General features: G+C 35.9%; 1 protein-coding gene across 5 annotated transcripts in view; it reads right to left on the bottom strand.

The window, feature by feature from the left end:
* Window positions 1-21,839, bottom strand: part of LOC127852880 (uncharacterized) — a 240,960-nt gene that overhangs the window by 187,473 nt on the left and 31,648 nt on the right. Inside the window, exons 5-8 of one of the 5 annotated variants that reach the window (XM_052386906.1) lie at window positions 14,192-15,189; window positions 12,997-13,358; window positions 12,325-12,382; window positions 5,055-5,706 (exon numbers count right to left, since the gene is read on the bottom strand). In XM_052386906.1, coding sequence (XP_052242866.1) covers window positions 13,006-13,358; window positions 14,192-15,189 — 1,351 coding nt within the window. In that variant the 3' untranslated portion in view covers window positions 5,055-5,706; window positions 12,325-12,382; window positions 12,997-13,005. Of the gene's footprint in view, window positions 1-4,316; window positions 5,707-12,324; window positions 12,383-12,996; window positions 13,359-14,191; window positions 15,190-21,839 lie in introns of those variants that run through there. The other 4 variants (XM_052386905.1, XM_052386909.1, XM_052386908.1 and 1 more) reach the window with 4 other exon arrangements.

The following is a 21,839-nucleotide window of genomic DNA, read 5'->3' as shown; positions in this document are numbered from 1 at the left end:
AGAGTTTGATAATGTGAACATCGCTCACTGGGCTTGAACTTGTGAGTATAAGGCCTCTGTGAACAGAAAAAAAGATCAAAGCACATCCCAGAAATGTGTCCCTGTAAACAAAATAATTTAATTGCATTCTGAAATGGCATCATTTATATAAGAAGTAAATCAATGTTGTTTGAGTGAAAACAATATTTAAGAAATAAAGTATGTTTGATGGATCTTGATACAAATGAGATATACACTAAACACTTGATACAAACATTTTATGTCCCTTTGAGACTTAAGGAAGGATGAAAGGAAGGACAGGGAGAATTACAGACAGGGACAAATTTGTATGCTCCCACCCCCACCGAGCCCTTTCAAGGCAATGCAAATGGCAGCTATTATAAATAGTTTACAATTACATAAATGATTTGTGTTAGTTAGCAGCCAGGATAGCGTTTTATCAATATTAAACAAACACAAACTATTTTCATTGACATTTGGAGTAAAACACTACACATTATACATGATAAATTACATTACCAACATACCTTATTGACGAGGTAGTCTTGTCCCCTGGCCAAGAAAGTATGGAGCCCCGGATTCAGAGTGGCTGCATTCTGCGGGTAGTACTATTTGAACATTTGTCCCAAGATCCTGGGCCAGGAGGTGTCCCTGGGCGTCTGGGCCCAGCTGACCAGAGAGCATGTTGTTCAGCTAGGTACCGATCTATGATTGAATAGGTTCATGTAGGAACAGGTTCTTAAAACAAAATGCAGGAATTTAATTAAATATTGAAAATAAATGAAGAAAATAATGTTTAAATGTGCTGAGGCATTTAAATATTTTTTCACTAAAATTTAAGAGAATTCAACAATTCGATTAAAGCAGATATTTTAATTATGCAAGGAGAAACTTTTGGTTCAGGGTTTGAATTTTGGCCAAAAAAAAGACAAAACTACGCCCTTACCTTCTATGAATAAAACTGATATCAGATCAACTTTTATTTATATACCAAGTTTGATCAATTTAATAACGAATAATTCACATTTTATGTTAGGAGCTTTCCTCAATCAGGCAGAAATAGGACTGATGTTAAGTGAACTATATGAGCCTCATTCTTGGAAAATAGGTCTTAATGTATGTGCAGTCTGCACAGGCTAATCTGGGATGACACTTTAATAGGACTCAATGTATGTGCAGTCTGCACAGGCTAATCTGGGATGACACTTTAATAGGGCTTAATGTATGTGCAGTCTGCACAGGCTAATCTGGGATGACACTTTAATAGGTCTTTATGTATGTGCAGTCTGCACAGGCTAATCTGGGATGACACTTTAATATGACTTAATGTATGTGCAGTCTGCACAGGCTAATCTGGGATGACACTTTAATAGGACTAGATGTATGTGCAATCTGCACAGGATATTCTGGGATGACACTTTAAGCACATACATGAAGCCCCGTATCTCAGAGCACTGCTCAGATACCACTTGTTGTTCTTATTGCTGCTGCTGCTGCTTTGACCGTGCCATAGACAGAGATGGAGCGAGTCCCGACGCCAAAGTTGCCACCTCAAACCCGGGAATTCTCAACAGCAACTGTTGTTAAATGGTGTCAATCGCATACTGGCATAAGGTTCACATTATTCGAGAGCAACTTCTCGAGTTCAGTCGAAATAAGGGACAAGTCACGCAACGCTCTATCTGTTGGATCAGATAGTTTCTGTTTAAGCGACTCGTCTGGAACAATTTGTCGATTCACAGCATTGTTGCTAAGCAATATCAATGCTGGGATGGAAGTCGAACTCGCCAAGGCTCCACTGTAAGAAGTGTTGATGTAGCCAACATGGGAGAAGATGTTTGGAGGCTTGCTACTCTGACGCAAGACGATTTTGTGCTGAATTGCGAAGGGGTCAGGATTGTCATCGACTTTCACTTCAACGATGTTTTCATCTTGGCGGCTTATAGTGTTTGCTGAAAAGAAAATAGAAAGTCAACTAATACCCGATTGGTTTAGACTTAGTGACAAATGAATTTGCCCTGAAACAAAAAAAACCCTGCTTATTAATGCCAAATGTGGCGTCTATAATTGATATTTAGAATATCGCAATTAATGTTTCACCAATAAGAACTCAGAATAGCGTTATATAAATATGTTATGCCCCAAAAACTTAATATTGAAATTTTTGGGTTTTAAACTGCGAAAAAATTCATTGTAAAGTACAGTTCATAGCAATGTGTAATACTTTTTTTAACAAGAGATGTGTTTGTCAGAAACACAATGCCCCTACTGCGCCGCTTTGATTATACCCCTTTACAAATATTACTTCCCTTGTAAAAATGATCTGTACCTGCCTAATGATAAATATAAATTATCTCCCTTTTAAGCGTGTTTCTTCCATTGGATTTGTTTGTTTTTACCTTTTATCTTCATGGATGACTTTGACCTTTCACCACTTTAATTTTGCGACTCCATGAGATACACATGCATGCCAAATATCAAATTTAGATTTTTAATATTGCAAAAGTTATGGCCTATATTAAAGTTTTCAGACGGACGGACTGACTGACAGTTCAACTGCTTTTTCGACACCCTACCGGGGGCATACAAATAAATTAAAAAAAACAGGCATGACTTCAGTTATTTTAAGTGCGAGACTTTCCCCCTACAACAATTTTCATTGTGAAACTTTACAACTTTAACTGTGAGAATTAACAACTTAAAATGTAAGACTAAACAAGGGCTGTTTGTAAAACATGCATGCCCCCCATATGGGCTCTCTGTTGTAGTCACAGCCATTGTGTGAGTATGTTTTTGTCACTGTGACCTTGACCTTTGACCTAGTGACCTGAAAATCAATAGGGGTCATCTGCCAGTCATGATCAATGAACCAATGAAGTTTCATGATCCTAGTCATAAGCGTTCTTGAGTTATCATCCGGAAACCATTTTAATATTTCGGGTCACTGTGACCAAGACCTTTGACCTAGTGACCTGAAAATCAATAGGGGTCATGTGCGAGTCATGATCAATGTACCTATGAAGTTTCATGATCCTAGGCCCAAGCGTTCTTGAGTTATCATCCGGAAACCACCTGGTGGACGGACCGACCTACAGACCGACAGACATGTGCAAAGCAATATACCCCCTCTTCTTCGAAGGGGGGCATAATAATTTTAAATGTGATACTCGGCAACTTTAACTGTAAAGCAATTCAACTTTTAACATGACACTTAACAACTTAAAATATGAGACTGTACACATTTAAATGTGCACAACTAATTACGCGAGACTAAACAACTTTAAATGTTAGACAATACAACAAGTCATAAGACACAATACTGTAAGTACCCGGTATATGAGTACTTGATCACACACGTTTTGCCTATGGATTAGACAGAAAAGCAAAAACAGATGAATGTCTATGGTGAATATGATGCTCTGTCTTGCTACCAGGGGCAATTATACTAGTAATTATAGCCTATTCTGGTTAAATCTTTTATTTGTACGTGATATCATAAAAATCTTAATCAGTTATACGTGAACACAAATACTTAATAATTTAGAATTTTTGATTTGTATTTTTATTGTACTAAGTTTCAACTTATACAGCTTAATAAGGCAAGTAACTCATTATTGCAACCTATCAAACACTTTTTGTGGCAAATATCGCATTGTAAATTTTAACCAGTAAATATTTATATATTTTTTAGACTTTTTGAGGAATGGGGCTGAATTAAGGCCCAATCTTTGACAACATTAATAACACTGTAAGGTCTCACCTGAAGCTCAGAAGCTGAGCTGATATGCTGGCCTCGCGGATATTGTTAACGGCCGAGTTTGAGTTCTGATAAACTTCGGGTTGAGAGTCGAAGGGCGTAATGGACCATACAACACAACTGGTGTCATGTTTTTAAGCCTTCTTTAGTCTCAATTCAATGCGATGCCCTTCGGGCTCGGAGTGCAAAACTTTTAGCAACTTGTTTTCAATAATGGGGGAAATTTGCGTCTGAGGCGCACCACATGAATATATTGTGCGCTGAGGACAGTCCGTAATGCTACTACTGTCCTAACTATCTACAGCAGAAACACTTCTGAATGAATCGTTTCGATTGTTTCTTGATTTGCTCTCGTTCCTTGCTGAATATATAGCTGTCTCATGGTTCAAACAGAAATCTCAAACCTAAATTCAAGCACTTTTCAAGGACTTTCCAAGGCCAAATATTCATTTTCAAGTCCGTAAACTGTAGTTTCCTTTAAAAAAATGCATTTTCCATTTGCTTGTATTCGTCTTTCTTGTTTAAACTTTCATCAAAAGACACTGAGTACTGAGTACTGTCCACTAATTAAGTTATAGAACTATCAAGTACAGTTTTGAAATGTTCAGCTAGCCCCAAAACAGCCACATAATTATGCTTTGCTATGGTACTGTCATGGAACACAACCTGAAAAAACGTTGTAATGTTTTTATTGGAATTAAATGATGGTTGTGTGCAAACGGTATAAATACCCACAATACTTTCGCGTTCAACATATCATTTTTTTAAACGAGTTTGTCTATGGATGTCTGCGAGTTTGATACTACAGCTGAAAGTTGCGAAGGTCCTGGAATTTGAATCTTCTATCTGCACACTCTCTGCATGTGGCTATGCCTTCCTGGTTTGACACAGATGGGCTGTTGTTTTTTATGTCTGTTTTAGATTTAACAGTTTTAACAATAGTACCTTCCTGTTTAACAAAAAACACATCGCAGGAACCCTGTTTGCTTCTCAATGTCATGTTTTCTTTGAGGGTTTTCACTTTCTTGTGGCTTTTCAAAGCGCTTTCCCCAATACCCCCGACATCAATGGTCTTCATACAGACCCAACAATGTGCTTTTCGAATGTCATTTGTTTTCTGTACCCAGGAATATTCAGTTAACCACCCTGGTTTGAAACGACACTTCCCCATTGATGCGTTTTCACTTGCGAAAATTGATCACAATGGAGAACCTCTGATGTAGCACACATAATCTGTGACATGTACACATAACACTTCGTTCTCAATAGTGTACGAAACTTATATTTCGTACTCAACTTTTTGCGCGAAGGAATCTATGATACATTTTCGTAATATTTCCCATAAGAACGATTTAAGTTTATAATTAAAGCCATGATAAAAGTAATTTTGAGCAGAAATAAACATTTTCAAGGCTTTTTTACATGAACTAAGCACTTTTTAAGCACCTTTTTAAGGCCAACCTTTGTTCAAGAGCTTTTCAAGCCTAGGACTCGTTTTCAAGCACTTTTCAAGCCCTGTGCGAACCCTGTGTCTTATTAAGAATTAAACAAATTATTCAACGCTTAATTCTTCGTGAGATTCTTTGTGATGTCCACAGCGAGAACTAACTGTTAGCATTCACTGTTAGCGTTACCATAAGTGCTGCTTTAACGTCTCGCTTCTGTAACACTCATCCCACTCGGGCACTAGAGCTAAACAAAACTACTCAGGCTTGCTTGGGGAAATCTCGACGCGGACATTTTGGTTGTTCATAACAGCGCGTGAAAACTTGACGTGCTGAGGATTTATTGCAGAACAGACTTGTGTAACGATGCTGACCCTTTGAGGCCAGAGGTCCAGTGGGAGGAGCTAGGGATCAGGGGAGGGAAAGGATGGTTCTGTATTGGGGCTCCTGCAGGTCGGACTGGTGCTGTTGCTTGGCCAACTAGATATCAATGCTAGTGCTCTCCTGAAAACAACAACACTAGAGTGGGGGATATGAACTTGTAATACATTTTTATATAACAATGTATAATACACTACATATATGCCTCTTGATTGGATGTGAAGGTTTTCAGCAGCAAAACATAATTATCTGAATTTCTAATTTGGCATTACATTGGTGCCTTGTCCTAAATAGCAATTAATGAAAATTAATGCAATTGAACCATTTCGTATTAAAACATTAAAAGTGTTGGCTAATGCTTTAATAACCTGTAAATTGACATGACGCCTTATCTATGATCGCTCTGCCCACTAGAATTGATCCACCAATCAGCGATCGATTAATCGGGCGCACTCGTTAGCAACGACCTGTCCGCCATTTTCTAGACAAGCTACATGTTTAGGTTCACTTTTATTCCGAGTTTCTTTTGTTTTCCTCTTTTAAAAAACGATTTAAAATAGTTAAACGGTGTCAATGGGGATTATGTAACTCGGACAATCGATATCCTAGAAAAATTAGTTGATGACATTTAATTTATATTGTTTCCAAAGCCAAAAAGAGATCTTGAGAAGTGTAAGAGATGTATAAATACATGCGGTCGTCACCACGAACAACTGAACGTCAACACTGTCAAAGACAATAATAATATATTTTTATCGGATATACTAGCAGATTTAAATAGTTAATGTTATCGATCTGATTATCACATAATATTTCACTTTTTTAAAATAGTTTTATTTTGACATCATACATGTTATTTGAAGGTGACATGTGATATATTATCTTATTAACAGTATCTACACATTTGCACTCATGTGGTGTCACCAATAAACGCTTTTAATCCACACTAGGAGCTCGAATGCCTAGATCTCATTTTTTAAACGAGTTTTGTTTATTTTGTTCGGATTATAAAATGGAAATGAAATATGGCAAACACGGTGTAAAAAGGGTTAATGCAACTCCGACATTTGGTATCCAGAAAGATAAGTTAGATGAATTAAATTTATACCATTTCCAACGCGGCAATGCGGTCTTGGCAAGAGCGAGTGGAAGCTTCAAGAATTACCGAGATCCCCTTTATAGAACATTAATTTATTTCACAAACTTGAAATGTCATATAAGCAAAAACTAAGCATTATTAAGTATGTATTATGTCACGTGTGCATGTAAAATAATTGAGAATTTTGATACCCCATTCGTGTAACTTTACATGATCCCCATTAAAAATCGCCTTTCTGTGTATGTCAGAAACAAGTGAAAACCATTTTGTTATTATTTTAATAAAGACGTATCGATAAATGCTATTGTTAAAGAGTTATTATTACTGATCAGGGGACAAAAATTCCACTCTTCCGCTCGTATTGACGAGTGAAATCTTGAAAGGACGAGTGAATTTCCCTAAAGCTTTCGTCCTACAGGACGAGTGAAAAAAAACTGATGTTAAAATATGTATTTTCTGACCAGTAAGACTCTTTTTCATTAAATAAAATCATTTCTTAAAGCATATCTATTCCGAAAGTAGATCGCGAATGAACCGGAAATCGTGTCCAGAGTAAATATTGGCTTTTTGGTGTACTTTGCGTGTCCATGTTGACAGGGAACCATCTGACTTCATTCACTGTAAGTATTGATTTTTTTTAAAGAATTATTTTACTGCGAAGTACGGTTTTAAACCAGTCTGAATTTCATCTGAAAAATGTCTGACATACGAGCGTTCTTTAAAGGGGGCAGGAAACAAGATGCGTTTGTGAAACACAATGTCCCCCTATATGACGTTTGACCTTGTAGGATGACCTTGACCCTTCACCACTCAAAATGTGCAGCTCCATGAGATACACATGCATTTCAAATAAAAAATTGCTAGCTTCAATATTGCAGAAGTGACATTACATGAGCAATTTTGACCCATATATTTGACCTTGAAGGATGACCTTGATCTTTCACCACTAAAAATGTGCAGCTCCATGAGATACACATGCATGCCAAATATCAAGTTGCTATCTTCAATATTGCAAAAGTATTAATAAAATTAGCGATTTGGGCCACATATATTTGACCTCTGACCTTGAAGGATGACCTTGACCTTTCACCACTCAAAATGTGCAGCTCCATGAGATATACATGCATGCCAAATATCAAGTTGCTATCTTCAATATTGCAAAGGTACTCATACAATGAGCGATTTTGGCCACATATATTTGACATCTGACCTTGAAGGATGACCTTGACCTTTCACCACTCAAAATGTGCAGCTCCATGAGATACTGTGAAACCATTTATTTTCGACAGCAAAAAATTTCGTCATTTTTATAAAAATGACGATTTCGTCAGCACTTAAATTCGCCGATTTCTGATTTTGAAATTTAAAAAAATGCGTCAGTCAATATCCGATTTGTGTGTAATACATATGCGGGAACACACTTGAGAATCACTGCAGGAGGTAAAGCCTGTTTGTCACATGCCAATTAACTAGTCTTTTGTTATCAAGGGACAGTAATGGACCCTCTTAATGTATGCCATTCACACGTTCATTGTTATGATTAGCGGACAAGTGGGATCGAATAACCGTTAACGAGTGTTTGTAACAACGAAGCCAATTGCCAATTAGTCTTATTCTTTTATTATAATTGAATAATATGCTTTTTTTATTCTGATGTAAACATTAAAATTATAAACTCTATGTGTGTGTTTGTTCTTATAAAGTAAACTACCGGTATATAAATCAATAATGCCAATAATTTAAAAATAAATAAATTGATACATATAAAATAGTAATAAGTGTGGTTAAACGCAAACAATCAAACAGCAATTAAAATATTCTTTATTCATTTGTGATAAATACGCATGTTGATCACACATCGTCATCTTTTCATTTGGTTTATAGTCTTTCATCGGCATTCGCTGCGTGATGGCTAATATGCAACACCCCTGAAAAACACAATGCACCTAATGGGTAATAAAGTTATAAACAATTAGCGCTAATTCATTACCATTCTACATAAACGAAGTCAACGCATTCGATACAGCTGTACTGCACACGCGTTTTAAAGAAGTGTAACGTGTCAGTTAAGTACCTTGTGTAATCTACATCCCTTTGTGTCAAAACCGGATTAATCTTGATTACGAAACAGCAGTGAATGTGTGCATGGATTATGTTGGAATTTAATGCCTCATGTCTGCGGTAAAGTTTTAAAATATTGTTCAACTTAGTGTTTGTTTTTGTTCAAACATAGAGCATGATTGTTCGTTAGGATCTTAAATTCGCCGATCGGTCCACTGACGAAATTTATGAAAATTAATGCCTGACGATTAATAATGGTTTCACAGTACACATGCATGCCAAATATCAAGTTGCTATCTTGAATATTGAAATACTGCAAAAGTGTACATTAAATGAGCGATTTTGACCCATATATTTGACCTTTGACCTTGAAGGATAACCTTGACCTTGACTTTTCCAAGGTTTTTTTTCCACTTTTTGGGAAGATAGCCCATGGTTTTGGAATTGGGAATTTTATCGGCATTTTCATGAAATTGGGAAAATAAATTTATTAGCCTTTTTTCCACACAAAAAGTCTGATTAGGGAAATACTACATTTTATATAACCCTTTAAAATCATTCAAATTAAAAGAACAAAATCATATAATACTTTGTTAGATGTAATTGAATTAAAATTGAGATAAAATACACATGAGATTTCTTTCTAAAAAAAAAAAAAAAAAAAAAATTTTTTTTTTTTTTTTTTTTTGGAAATTGGTAATTTTTTGCCACATTTTGGGAAAAAAGTATACTTTTTGGGATTGGGAACATAGCCGAATTTCGGCTATAAAATCGGGCGAAAAAAAACCCTGCTTTTCACCACTCAAAATGTGCAGCTCTATGAGATACATATGCATGCCAAATATCAAGTTGCTATCTTCAATATTGCAAAAGTTATTGCAAATGTTAAAGTTGGCGCAAACCAACCAACCAACCAACAGACCAACAGACAGCGCAAAAACAATATGTCCCCTACTACTATAGTGGGGGACATAAAAACAAATTTGTCTTCATTTATTTATTTTGTGTTCCTCATAAATAAAGTAAGTTAACATTTCTTCTGTGATCAGCTGGCATGAATAACTAAGTAAGCAGCATTTTAGCAGTGATATAGGAAACATTGTTTGTCATATCAGTCCTTTGCAATCTTTCTCTCACACATATTTGAAGGACAAGTGCATGTGTTTGCAGGACGAGTGAAAATTTTAATGCACTTGTCCTGCAGGACGAGTGCAATTTATAAATATTTTTGTCCCCTGCTGATATTAGTTAACCAATAAATGCGGTAACTTCGGGGAAGTCGGTACCTGCGCGAGCGTCTGATATTAGTAGCCTTATTTATTTATAATAGCCTGACCATATTCTATTTCGTACAACGCTTATTTTATATCAGACAATGTCCAAACTTACTGTGTTGTTTTTGCGCTTTAAATTAAAGTGATTAATAAATGTCCCATAAGCAATGTTTAATATGATTAATATCACTTTTATACGCAATAACATGTGGGATTGAGGTACCCACCCGGCGTCAGAAAGCGCGTAAAACTTCACCGAATTCCCAGTTATAAAGCGCTATTTCGTGTCAAATACACGGGTAGGGGGGAATGTTTCGGTAATAATTTTGTTTATAACACGGGTAAATACCGGTGAAGTGTTAATTTATTGCAAATACCACCATTACACGTAATAACGGGTTTGATTTCGGTAAGCGCGCAAGCGTTTGAGAGCGTGTTTAATGTACCGATTTACCCGTTATAAATAGCTGATGTTCTCTTTAATCGTATATTTTTTGCATTTGCAGAATAACTCAATGGCATCAACCCCTTTTCAACTGTAATATGGTGTTAAACAAGTCCATAAAATCATCCGGAATATCGCGTAAATCTATATGCAGTCTATAGGCAAAGAAGCCATTTTGGTGTTAGCTTGTCTAGGTTCTCTTCCCGCTGCCACGTGATTAAGTGGGCGGAGCGATCACTGATAAGGCGTCATGTCAATTCATAATTATTATTCTTACTTAACTTTCAGTGTAATTTTATAAGCCAATTTGCTGCTCATCAATATTAGAAGCTTTCATCTCAGATTACTCAGATTAGCATGTGAAATCCACATAAGCAAATCAGGGAGGACACTTTCTGACGATACTGGATGTTCACAAAAGAAGATACTTATTTTCATACCTTTAAAGAGGTAATTGTTGTCCCTAAGTAGCCTGTGCGGACTGCACAGGCTAATCTGGGACTACAATCTAAGCACATGCATTAAGCCCTATTTTTCCACAGCGTGGCTCATAGATGTCTTAAGCCAGTTTTTTCCTGCATAACAACAAAAAATAATGGAAAATCATCTTGTTAAAAATAATAAATGGTATATTGTTCTCATAATCATAAACTGTTAACTTTTACAATTCAATCACAGAGGATTTACTGTTGATACAAGTTTCAACAAGCAAATTCGTTGAATTGATATCCCCTGCTAATATGCTTCTGGACACAAAAGTGTTATATTTGACACTCAAAAAAGCATTTTTTCAAGATACAAAGGGCCATAACTCTGTTTTTAACAGATGGTATACAATGCCATTTGGCGTGCACCATCCTCTAATGCATATATATACTCATACCAAGTTTCAATGAAATCCGCCAAAGCACTTCCAAGATATGGCTCCGGACACAAAAGTGCCTATAGTAAAAAGCATTTTTTTCAAGATACAAAGTGCCATAACTCTGTTTTTAACAGATGGTGTACAATGCCATTTGACGTGCATCATCCTCTTATGCATATATATATTCATACCAAGTTTCAATGAAATCCGCCAAAGTACTTCCAAGATATGGCTCCGGACACAAAAGTGCCTAGAGTAAAAAGCATTTTTTCAAGATACAAAGGGCCATAACTCTGTTTTTAACAGATGGTGTACAATGCCATTTGGCGTGCATCATCCTCTTATGCTTATATATACTCATACAAAGTTTCAATGAAATCTGCCAAAGCACTTCCAAGATATGGCTTCGGACACAAAAGTGCCGGACGGACGGACGGATGGCCGGACAGCCGGACAACGCCAAAACAATATCCCTCCGCTTCTGGCGGGGGATAATAACTGACACAAATTACAAATTTATTGTTTCCAAACTGAGAAAATCAAGCATTAACTACCACGTCCATGAAAGTATTTTTTTAACCACGAAATAACATGTGAACGAATATATATGATTTTACAAAAAACAAACAATTTAAAAGAATATTTTACCTTATGCAAATTCATACCATTCTTTTCCACCTCATCTTAATAAACAGGAAATACACAAGCGGGTCTTTTCCTTGAGTATTTATAGGTCTGTTAAACGGACCCATACCCAAAGCGTGTTATATGCTGTTCCTTATGAAAATTATATCTTAATTATGTTTCAATTAGATCTAACAAAGTTTATAACTATTATAATAGGATTTAATTCCTATCATTTGAAGTATTATTAATACTTATATTAACTGTGTTTTTCCCAATCAATGGACTTTAAGCACAAAACAAATTCAAAATCCCAAAATTGCATTTTTTCCCTAAGTGGCCAAGAAAAGGCCTGACAAAGCGTCTCTTTTACCTTCTGCGTCATGCTTGTCCCCCACATCCTCAGCATCGTTGTCCCGACCCAGCAGCAACTAAAGCAGCAGAATAGCTTGATGTATTTCTTGTATGTATATTTAGGACTCACACACACTGATATAAATTTAATAACAATCAATAAGACATGTTCAACATCATAAAGTATGGCAAATTAATAAATTTCACATTAAGTGTAACCTTTCTGTAAACGTTGCGTAAAATATCAATATATACTCCTCCAAAGATAACTTAAACAATTTCATATTTTATTAAAAAAGTATTCATCCATATACATTTCTTACATGGCATGGTGTTTATAGAAATGAAAGTCTAAAAATAGCCTCAGTTGCTATGTACATGTGCATATATGTAGAAATATTAAATTTTCAGTTAAAATGCTTTGTTTTTTCATGCAAAGTTTACAAGAACTAAATGTTAGGTCCATAATGACACAAACGTTATGACAACATAACATAATATGCATTACATCTTATGTTCCAACAAAAACCCTCACATTGTGTAATCAGATAACAATATGTGCACATAAATTATTTGTATCTTTAACTACACACTAATGTTGTATTGTAACATCACACACTTCTATGTTCGTATGCTAAACAACACATTGTCATTGAAATATTCATCACTAATTACAACAACTAATACATACATGTACACACTATTCCACTCTGAACACCAGGATGTTGTTACTGTCATACTGTCCCACAATGATGGATGATGTGGTGCTGCTGTAGCAGACTGACTGTGGGAACCTCACTCCATCCTCCTGAGTAGCCAGCATAGCAAGCTTACTCTCTCCCTCCCAGCCCACCTGTTGTACAGTGTCGGGCACGTATCCACAGACCAGCACCTGGCCTGCAGGGGTCACATGTAGACCAGTTGGGCCACCTAGTGGTGGGTCTGTGTATGTAGCCAGGAGTGTGCCATCCCTGGCCAGGGTGAGAAGCTTGTTCTGAGGCCAGCTGATGATGTACAGCCTGTCTCCTGTGGGACTCACAGCACACTTGTATACTGCAAAACAGAGTAACATCAAGATATTGAATTACTGTTAATGTTAAATAAACTTATTAAACATACTGCAGTGATATTGTATTACGCATATGTTGCTATAAAGAGGCCTTTACACATCTAAAATATATGCATACATTTCAATAATTTAATAGTTAAGCGTGACAATAAACTTCAGTAGCAGAGATATTGTGTTAACGTTTGACATGTTGAAATGCGACTGTTGAGTAAGATATGAATTGAAGCAAAACAAGTACACAGATGGAAACAATTACACAAACTGAAACAATTGAACAGTTCTATCAACAGGTAAACATATTGTACATGTACAATCATTTTACAACCACAAAATTAAGACCAGGTCAGAAAGTGTCTCTCTCCCAGGAACACAGTTTCTATTTATAGACATGTCATGTAGTTACTGTCAAAATATTTCATTACTCATGTTTATAATCAATATTTCTGAATCTTGTTTTGGCTACAATGTACTGTAGCATTCAAAGGGCACATATGAATTAAAGAACAATTTTTTTATAATACATCAGCAGGTTTTTTGCTATTACATCTGAATTTTATTTTATTATCATCTCACAAAGTATGTAACTATAATTTATATTATTTTTTCAAAATAACAAGATAAAGGCCTAATGGGTCAATATTTGTTGATTAAAAAAATAAATCCCAACTCGGTTCATTTAGTCAATAAAAATTCCCAAATTTGTCATTGTATGAATTTAAAATAACACAATTTGACTAGACTCCTTTTCCCACAATGGCTAGACAAATCCCTGTACATAATACACATGCTATCAGGATGGATTCACCATGATTCTTACCTGTCAAATCAGCTGATCTATCTTGGTAGAGACTGCAGATCAGTTTGCCACTCAGTGAGTATTTGTACAATTCTTTACCAGAGGTGACAAAAAGGTCTCCTTGGTGATGGACAATACCTCTACATTCATGTTGTAACTGAAACTTCCTGCCAGAGACAAGCTTTCCCTGGTTGACAGTGATAAACTGGACCTCATGTATCTTGCTATCATGGTCATTCACAGCCACTGCAACCTCACTGGATGTGATCAAACATAATAAAATTATGTCCCATGGCCCAGCAGTCACATGCCAGTGATTCACCACCTGGTACTGCTGGTTCAGCAGCTTGATCCTCTTATTCTCATAGTCTGCGACCAGCACCTGCCCATCAGTCAGAACACATATGCCTGCAATACTACATTCATATGAATCACTTGGTATTCTCACATTGTGCACAGACTTCCGCTGGACGTTAAACGCCTTGCCTGACTTTCCTAGCAGAGTCAATGCCTGCTGTATTATATGCTTACATTTTATGCTGGCTATAAGACAGAGCTCCTTATTATCTCCAATTTTCTGAACAAGTTCATGGAATTGTGACAAGTCATTGTGAAGAGTGGTGCATTTATGAATAGAACTTGTAACTGACCCTTTAATGCTTATAACTTCATCTTTCATCTCGTTAAGTTCCTTCGCAGTAATATTATCAAATTCATTCACGATAGAGAGAACACTCCTACACATCTCTTCTTTTAAATATTTCTCATTTCCGCCTGATGTACCCACAGAACTATTATCACATTCATCTATATAAGTATTTAAATTGCCACGCATTTGCTCTATCATAACTGCACTATGTTCCTTGTATGTTTTCTGCAATGACTGAATGCTGGCCTTCTGACTGATCTGCAGGGTTTTAATTTCCCCCAGGACAGTTTCCAGCTCCACTGACATCCCCTCCAGGCCAGTGGGCTGCGAGTTGGTCAGCTCCGAAATCTGGGTCACTTTACTGCACTGGCTGAAATAAACATGTACCAGCAAGGAATAGTCAGTGATATTATGTAATGCTTCAAACAAGTATAAAGTGTCAAATAAAAACATACATGGACAATAAATTAACGCTTCTTGGGCTGAATATGGGGGTATATAGATTTGCACTTTTCCATCCATCTGTGTGACTTTTCTGTCATATATAACTCAACATGTATCCCTGCAACTTTACAAGTACAGTAACCAGGCATGTGAGCTAATGCTCACCTCTATATGTTGTTTCTGTTGTTTTCATCATAATTGTAGTAATGTCTCATATTTATACATAAATGACATTTTAGAATATGTGTAGAGTGTAAAATAAACAGTATTGCTAGAAGAGGACTAACACTTGACATAAATATTTATCATTGTGTAATTTTACCCACATGCATAGTTTGATGTCTTTTTTCAACATACCCAGAGTTATGGCCCCTGTTTAGCAAAGAAATCACATTTAAAATTGTGTTGTGAGTAACTCAAAGAGTACAGCTGATAGAGGGATGAACTATTCTTAAAGTATAACCCACAGGGCCCTCACACTACTTTGGGGGAAGGGGTCCGCAGCCCTTAGGAGGGGGAATTTTCGCGGCGTTTCCCTTTTTGGGGGATTTTTTTACTTACTCTCTCATTATTTCATTTGTACATGTTTGCACTATATCCATTGCATTTTTCATAATTTAGTATGTTTGAAAAGATTAAATTGAAACAGAATTGAGATATAATAATCATGAGACACATCTTTCTATTAAAAAAAAAACAAAAAACAATTATTTTTTTTTTTTTTTAGGGGGAATTTTTCCCCCCAAAAGGGGAAAAAAGTATACTTTTCAGGTGGGACTGCCACCGAAATTCGGCGGCAGATTTGATAGATTGAGGGCCCTGACCCACCATGTAAAAGTATGCACCTTGATATTTTTTTTAAGTTTTTTTTTTAAATAAGAAGAGTTATGTGACAATCCCTTTAACCAAACGATAATATTTTTTCAATTGTGAGAAGCGTTACTCAAATAGAGGGATACTTCTACAGTAACATAGTAATTGTCAGGTTAACGTGTGCAACTCCATATGTTTGTTCATAATTTAAAGACATTTGTGCAGTTGTGGGACAAATTGGATTGTAGAGGTATCCATGTACTAAGAATACATTTCTAGTAGTTTATAATGTTTTCAGTTTTAGTATCATTGTACACCTTGACCACACTATCCATAATAACACATGCAAGAAAAGATCATTAATGCTCTACCATCCCACAAAAAACAAGCATGACGTATATTAAATGTCTATTCCCAAACTCAGTATGTACAGTCTAGCCTGTGATGAGCGACATATGACATGCAACCTGGTCTACTATCTCCCAATATTTGTTGTTATTTAACCTCTTGTGATTATTTTGCTTTTGTTGTTGTCATGTGATATATTTGTGGAAAAGTAAAGACGCCATTGTTAAATGTTTGAATGGTCTAGTTAGCGTGTGCAACTCCATATGTTTGTTCAAAATGTTCCTAATTATTCTTGAGTAATCATCAGGAAACCATTTTACTGTTTCGAGTCACTGTGACCTTGACCTTTGATCTAGTTACCTGAAAATCAATAGGGGTCATCTGCCAGTGATGATCAATGTACCTATGAAGTAAGCATTCTTGAGTTATCATCCGAATACCATTTTTCTAAGTTGAGTCACCGTGACATTTTAATTGTCAGGTAAACTCGTGCAACTCCATATGTTTCTTCATAATTTTTTGACATTAATGAAGTTGTCTTAAATGGGTTAAAATTCAATGATTAAATGCATTTAATAATGGCAGTACTGTAATATAACTTTTATCATAATTGAAAATCTGCTTATAATATTATTATGGGTATAACAGGAACTAAAACTGACTACTAAATCTTTATAATTTCATGTTATAATCTTCTGTGACCTTTGACCAATTGACTTTAAAATGGATTGACCTCTTAATTTTTCTCTATGTAAACATAAAACATGTTGCCTGGCTGTAGGTCAAAGCATTGCTTAGATATATTGTAGAACACAATTGGTCTACGGACCAACGGACTAAAGAACAGATGCAAAGCAAAATGACCCTGCTTCTTACAAAAGGGTCCTCTATTTCTAAATATAGTCCGAGTATTATCATTCTAGCCTGTGATAAGCGTCTTATCAAATGCAACCCAGCGATTTTTCTTCTTCTTTATAAAGTACCTATAAAAGGTAAACTTTCCCAATTGAAGAAAAACTACGAAATTCCAAATTGCTGTCTGAAAATTTCCAAAAAGAAAGGCAAATTAATTCTTTTTTTTTCAAGAAGTGCATTTTCTGCAAGTACAAGAGGGCCATGATGGCCCTGTATCGCTCTACTGCTGAAAAAGGCTGAAAATTTTCTTGGCTTGTGCAAATACTTAAATATAGGCCCTATTTAAGCAAATGTACACTTTTGTGACCCCCTGGGCTAGGTCAAATTTAACCCCAGGGGCATAATTTGAGCAAACTTTGTAGAGGACTACTGTATCTCACTACATACGAAATGTGGTAGCCCTAGGTCCTAGAGTTAAGAGCAAAAATATTTTGAAAGTTTTCACAAAATAAGCAAGATATAAGCGTACACTACGCGCCCCGCGATTTTTGCCTAAATCACCGACCACCGCTTTAGGGCCGACATGGCAAATCGCAGTGATTTGCCGCAAATTGCGGTGAATCCACTCTGTGGTTGATTCACGGTGATTTCACTGCGACCATCTGGCGATAAAGATCAGCTGTAGAATCATTGCGAAAACACCGCAAATCGCCTTGATTCGCGGTGACAACTAGATTTAAATTTCAACTTATTAACTAATGTCATCACTATTGACGATCACATTAGATCGCAAAAATGTATTCCAATATATAAGTAAGTAAACACCGTACTTGCTGAATGTCAAATCCTGATTTACAAACAATATCTTTATTTGTTGAAATAACAATTGTACAGTACGGCTCACGCAAAACCAACAAAGTTCGCGGCTACAGATTCTTTTTTTCTCGAAGTTTCTCCGCAGCCACAACGAGTATTCACTTCGAAAGAAACAGGTACAGATAATAACCTGATATTTTTACTTCTACGCGATTGTTTTAACATTTCGTCAGCTTCTCTGCATACTTCATACAATTACAATCGGATGTCATCTGTCAATGATTGTGTAGGTCAGTAACCATACCGAGGAAATTTTTATAGTTTAATATCGGAAACGAGACTTGCTTTAAACGTCGAAATAAACGATATCTATTTGCTTGAGAATTGCTCAAATACACAGACGACACATATATATAAATAATGTTGACCATTTGAATAAAATCAAATGTTGGTTGATTTGTAAAATTAATACTTTCACTTTGTCCTGATTTTCAAAAAATGACTTACATGTGCATCTAAATTTAAATTTACACATTGCTTCAGGTGATGTACGCTTCTCCAATCGCCATTGGGCTGCTAGATCTATTTAATAAAATAGAAGCGTGTAAAATTCATTTAATGAAACATTACTAATCGTTTGTCTTTACAATTTCTTGAGCAATGTTGAACAGCCTATACTTTTGAAAATGGAAGCTGTGATCATTCGGAATTATCGTTATTTTAAATGTTTCAAACATAGTTTGTTACACTTAAAATTAGGCGGTGAATTGTTTGATTTGGTGGCATTCTGTTTCATTTCGGACCCCATGCAATTTTTCAGATCATAATCTCTTTGCTTTATTACTCGAACTTGTTAGTTTCTGACCACGTGTGCTACTAAATGTAACCATAGGACTGTGTATTATGGTCCATGCAAGTTGCTTGGACCCGTGTTGAATGATCCTTAAATGTTAGATAAGCAAGTGCACTGTTGATTAAGTTGGCAGGGCTCAACATTAATGGTTGTCCTATTGCCCCTGGCAAGTAAAAGTTGGGTCCGGGCAAGTTATTTTATAATCTAGTTGTCCGCCTGGGCAAGTGCAAAAAAGAACAAAGAGCATTTAATTTAGACTTTAATTACACTTTAATTGCTCTAATCATTTTGTTAAATGTTCAAAAATAAAAAAGGTTTTGTGGTGTATCATTTTGATCTTTATTAAAAAATATGAGGTTTAAAGTTAATGTGATATTTCCTGTTTGGGCAAGTGGCTTTACGTTCAGGGCAAGTAGATTTTTTAAGTTCTTGCCCAGCAGGGCAAGTTGGTTTTTAGGTTAATGTTGAGCCCTGGTTGGTTTGTACAAAAGTTCTACTGAAAACCGCCTACTGCATCTTTGTTTTATTATCCAATCAAGCCCCAAACATCCAATATCCGGTGTATTACCAGAAACAAACTTAAGATAAGCACGCGTTGTCTGTCAAAACAATGATTGTATAGCTGTTACCCATATATGCTCTCAGAGAAAGACTTCTTTTTTTAAATTTAAATTGCTTAAAACATTTAAAATAACGATATTTATTTTCATTAGAATTGCTAATATATATATATATATATATATATATATATATATATATATAAAAGTTTGACAAATTCAATAAACAGATATTGGTTAATTTTCACAAAATAAACTCGCTTTCTTGATTCCCAGAAAATGATGTGTACATGTTGCATTTAATATAAATATAAATTAAGTTGTTTATTGGTCGTTGAAGAAGATCATGAACTGAACATGACACTTGTGTGTGTAGTCAGTATACAATACAATAATTGTTTCAATAATGAAGGAACTGAAACAGCGCAACGGTTACAAAACAGCGTGTATGACATTCTTTAGGACTCTTATCATCAATATTAACCAGAATTCGCTTTTAAAATGGAAATAGGGCATATGCGGGATTATCGAGCAATGGATAAAGACGGAAGAAGTTGCATGAATGTGATTGAGACAGTTGAAACGTATGTATCGGGGAATCGAGAGACTCGGAGAAAATACGACGATTACATTACAATCAGTTATGAGTTCTCCATGGCTTCAAACTGTTAATTGCATAACCAATAACGCAATTATCACTCCTCCAGTTGCGGCATCATACAGCTAGGTATGAACACTGTTTTGTTTTATACGCAGCATTTAAAAAGTAAAAAATAACCTGTCGGGGACATGGGTGTGAAATACATGTTGACATTTTTAAAAGGCTACTCTCTTATATCTGCCAACAATGCTAATAATCCCATATTGCTATAATCTTTGTGAAGATTAGACATGTACATGTAACGTAGGAAAATCGTTCTTCACTGCGTTGACCGCGAACGGGGTGAATCGCGGTGAATCACCGCGGAGATATTTATGCATACACGGTGATCATGCTCAACCTAGCGTGATGAAACGCGCGAGATCGCGATAATTTTTAACCCAAAATAAATAATGACCACCGAGTGTTGGTGATTTAGGCAAAAATCGCGGGACGCGTAGTGTAATATGTTTGTAAAAGCATTCAAACATAATACACAATAACACTTGTCATCAGCAAAATTTCAATCGCAACTTATATACCAATTATGGCCATACAACTTTTACAGTTAGCACTTTGAAGGCTTTTTTTACCTGACCCGAAAAAATATTATCCTTAAACAATTAACATGTGTTGAAAACCATATAGCATATCCCTTTATGCTATGTACTTTGTGAAACAATTGTTTTAATGTATGAAACCAATTTGTGTATAGTAATACTATTAGTATTATCTGTCTACTCCAAATTAACATTGACCAACTCTAAAAAAAACTATTTTGGTAATAAATAATATTTATTTCATACAATATTTGTCTGTAGAAGTGTAGTGTTAAGCATCCGCTTACAGTTTACAGTTTTTAAATTATACTATGTTAATATGACAGAAGTGGTTTCATTTGTTTTAGATGCTTGATCTACATTACAGCCAACGCGGAACAAACATAATCTGCGGCTACGCCACGGCCCACAATTTAGTTTGCGGCGGGCGTGTCGAGTGTTCACGGGCGTATTGCTGAAGCACTTGGCATCGATCTGCGCATTGACGCAGTCTGTTTTAACCTAGCCTACTTTCACAGAGTAAATCCGCCGCATACATACGCGGCAGATTGAGTGAAAAGATATACATCTACATGTACATTTGTGTAGCATAGAAACATAGATTTATGCTACTTTCATATTAATTATTTTCACGTTTTAATAAGCGATATGGCACTAAGAGCGCTTTAACAAATTATCAATGAATAAATTACGCACAATGTTAATGTTTCGTTTGATTCTGAAATGAGCTTTCTTAAATTTGTAATCCGCAACACACTTCCGAATTTTAATGCTAATGCTACATTAACAAATTCTAGCGTCAAATAAACAGTGCGTCATCTGGGGTCATCTGCGAGTCATGATCAATCTACCCATGAAGTTTCATGATCCTAGGCGTATGCATTCTTGAGTTCTCATCCGGAAACCATTTTACTATTTCGGGTCACCGTGACCTTGACCTAGTGACCTCAAAATCAATAGGGGTCATCTGCAAGCATGATCAATCTACCCATGAAGTTTCATGATCCTAGGCATATGCATTTTTGAGTTATCATCCGGAAACCATTTTACTATTTCGGGTCACCGTGACCTTGACCTTTGACCTAGTGACCTCAAAATCAATAGGGGTCATCTGCAAGTCATGATCAATCTACC

The sequence above is a fragment of the Dreissena polymorpha genome, chromosome 12 (assembly GCF_020536995.1).
Source record: "Dreissena polymorpha isolate Duluth1 chromosome 12, UMN_Dpol_1.0, whole genome shotgun sequence".
Classification (NCBI taxonomy): Eukaryota; Metazoa; Mollusca; class Bivalvia; order Myida; family Dreissenidae; genus Dreissena; species Dreissena polymorpha.
This window is presented reverse-complemented; position numbering and strand designations above follow the sequence as displayed.